The sequence below is a fragment of the Triticum dicoccoides genome, chromosome 6A, assembly GCF_002162155.2.
Source record: "Triticum dicoccoides isolate Atlit2015 ecotype Zavitan chromosome 6A, WEW_v2.0, whole genome shotgun sequence".
Lineage (NCBI taxonomy): Eukaryota > Viridiplantae > Streptophyta > Magnoliopsida > Poales > Poaceae > Triticum > Triticum dicoccoides.
This window is the reverse complement of record NC_041390.1, coordinates 375134019-375136938: the sequence shown is the minus strand read 5'-3', so window position 1 is coordinate 375136938 and position 2920 is coordinate 375134019. Positions and strand designations below refer to the sequence as shown.

The 2920-nt window shown below is 43.2% G+C and overlaps 1 protein-coding gene across 3 annotated transcripts; it reads left to right on the top strand.

Moving 5' to 3' along the window:
- Positions 1–6: 6 nt before the first annotated feature.
- Positions 7–2374, top strand: LOC119316943 (1,2-dihydroxy-3-keto-5-methylthiopentene dioxygenase 4-like). 3 transcript variants are annotated; one of them, XM_037591336.1, is made up of 6 exons: positions 7–296; positions 396–468; positions 931–1025; positions 1129–1368; positions 1900–2008; positions 2129–2374. In XM_037591336.1, the coding sequence occupies exons 1-6, from the start codon at positions 285–287 to the stop codon at positions 2326–2328; spliced, it is 729 nt and encodes a 242-aa protein (XP_037447233.1). In that variant the 5' UTR covers positions 7–284; the 3' UTR covers positions 2329–2374. The 3 variants fall into 3 exon arrangements, with proteins under 3 accessions (XP_037447233.1, XP_037447235.1, XP_037447234.1); XM_037591338.1 differs by having other exon boundaries at positions 1900–2032; positions 2129–2242; XM_037591337.1 differs by having other exon boundaries at positions 1900–2259.
- The last annotated feature ends 546 nt before the right edge of the window (positions 2375–2920 follow it).

Below are 2920 nucleotides of genomic sequence, written 5' to 3'. Positions count from 1 at the left end.
CCATGCCACCCCACGCCTGGGTCCGGCCGCTGCAGTGCACTTGCCCCACTCCTAGGTCCGGCAGCCGCGCCGCCCCCGCTCCTGGGTCCAACCATCAGCACCCCCACCCGTAGCACACGAGCGCCGGCATCCACCGCCAGTCCCTAAGCACACCGCCCAAGGGCCCATGCCCCATCCCCTGACATTATCCTGCCTCGCTGGCGCACCATGGACGTCTTCCTCTTCTGCCTAGAACTTCTTCTCCAACCTATTGCCTTGTCGGTGTTCCATTCATTCCGCTCAACATGGCTCTTCAGGTATGGCCAGGATTCGATCCCCTGGATTTGTCTTAGGAATCGAGATGAATTCTATCTTCTCTGTATCTAATTTGCGCCTAATCTTGGTTCTTGGATCAGGTGTGGACGGTTGGGGAGGACGATGAGGACCTCAAGAACCACAGGGAGCTCCTGCCTCTCTCCAAGCTCCAAGGTGCGAATGATGATCCTTAGTTTCTTGGATTGTTGGTGTGTCCCCTATTTGTTTGGGTAAAAAATGCCTCTTTTGGGTGAATATATACGAGCTTTTATTTGTTGGATGTCGTGGCCTTAGTCAACACTTTTAGATGACGACGCCCTCATGTAATTGCTTGAACAGAGGGTGACTTGCCATCGTTCTTGATTATCCTCTATCGATTCGAACTATACAATTTATGTTCCTCACCCAAAGAAGTAACTGCTGAGAGTGGACACCTGACTAATAAGGCGAGTAGAACAAGGGAATGTTTTCAGTTCTCTTTTAGCTTTGAAAATTATCATTTTGAAAAAAATTCAAAAACGGCCAGGTATCTGAATCCACTTTTCCGTAAACATGGTGTCTAGAAGCTGGGCTCGGTTCCGTAAACATGGTATACTCTGCTAAGCAGCTTCCAACACTTTCCCTGTTTTCTTTCAGAGATTGGTGTGTTATATTGGCATTTGGACCCAAAGAGACCTGAAAGCGAAGAAGAGCTAGCGAAGATCCGCAAAGACAGAGGATATAACTACATGGTTTGCGACTCCCACCAACTCTCAGTTCCTCTTTGCTTCTCTTTAACCATGCACACCTTGTGTATGTAATCTGATAGTATTGCACATGCATCACTTGCTGAAGGATCATCTCGATATATGCCCTGGAAAGTTAGCAAACTTTGAGGAGAAGCTCAAGAACTTCTTCACAGAGCACATGCATGCCGACGAAGAGATCCGCTACAACTTGGAAGGCGGCGGGTACTTTGATGTGCGCGACAAGGATGACAAGTGGGTTCGGATCTGGATAAAAGAAGGGGATATCATCGTGCTGCCGGCTGGAATTTATCATCGGTTCGCCCTCGACGCCGCCAACCATGTGAAGGTACTGACTGGGATCTTTTATGTGTTTTACTGCTAAAGAGTTGTTGCGGTGATTAATTTTTGCATCACATTTTGCATAGAAATATGAATCAGTTTTGTCATCCAAGCTCATTGAAAGCATGAGTTAGGCACTAGATTAGAGGACATCTGTAGAACCATCAAAAAGAAGCGCAAGTCGCAAAACGGATCAACAAGATGGTTGACAACTAATTCTTCATGTAATGCTACTTGGTGAGGACCACTAAGGAAAAACAATACAATGCTGAACTAGCAGCATCACATTCACGGATCAGATGTACGACACAAGTTGGCCAATCTGGGTAGTGTATTCAAGTTTAGCAGAAAGTGTGCTCTCGTAGGATGCAGAAACAAGGTTCATTTTCAGCTGGTAATTAGGGAACTGTGTTGTTAAACAACATCTATAAGCAATTAAAATGAGACGGTGTATACATGTAGAAGTTCTATCTTGCATCAGATATAAACTAGGTCCTTATCAAACTTAACACATTCTGATGCCTCTTGTCGTGCACAGCTCATGAAGCTATTCCTAGGAGAACCAGTGTGGATAGCGCACAACCGGCCTCAGGAGGACCATCCGGTGTGGCAAGAGTATGTGAAGAGGCTAACGGACGACAATGCTGGTCTTGCTCTGGCAGCACACTGAAGTTTGTTTGTGATTCCTCAGCTATGTACTATAAACACCCATGCATGGACATATACATACACTTGGATGAAACTGTGTTGTAATCTTCAATATGCAGGTGGCCTCGTTGGCGCACCATGGACGTCTTCGCTGCTGGCAAATGGCAAAAAAAGGGATTGGCCGATCCAGTCGAGCAAGCTGTGGAAGAACAACTCGACTTATGTATGCTTTTTTTTATCTAATATGGCTGATTGTACCGCCGCCGCTGTTTTCGGTTTTTTGCTCACATGCACTGTATTTGTTGGATGTAATGCCTGAGAACTAGCCTGGGAATAGATGCAGTATGTTGCTGGAGTTTGTGCAACTTTTAGTCAAATAGAAAATTTTGATGAAATGCACGCAGTTGTTGTTCGGCAGTGAAATCATAGTCTTTGCAGTACCCAGTTAACGTTTTCGAAGTTTAATACTGCAAAAAGAATGAAAGTAAATATACTACACTTTGAAAAAGAAAATGGAACGACGGAATCATATGGTGCTGTTCATATATAACCAAGAGAGGAGTTCAAAGAATCTTAACTTGTTGCATTTAATAAAAAACAGTGGAAAAGCATGAACTAGCTAGGCGTGCTAGTTCAAATATGTACCATATCATCAACTTGAAAGAGTATGTCATTCGCAAAAACATTTGGGGAGAATATGAAAAAGTGTGATATTACATTGCATTAAAAAATAAAGTTTTAAAAATACTTATGAGGATGTTGATATTTTAAAAATCCAGAAGTTCAAAAAAAATTGATCACAAAGTTCAAATAAAAACGAGGAACATTTCAAAAGAATTTCTAAAAAATGGTTTTCCCATTCTAAAAAAACTAGAAGTTCAAATTAAAATATCGGTGCGGTCCAATGTTTA

Excerpts from the sequence above, each read along its gene's own strand:
- LOC119316943 (XM_037591336.1), top strand. Across the intron at positions 1,026-1,128 it reads ACAGAGGATATAACTACATG|GATCATCTCGATATATGCCC; the intron begins GTTTGCGACTCC and ends CACTTGCTGAAG. Across the intron at positions 1,369-1,899 it reads ACGCCGCCAACCATGTGAAG|CTCATGAAGCTATTCCTAGG; the intron begins GTACTGACTGGG and ends TGTCGTGCACAG.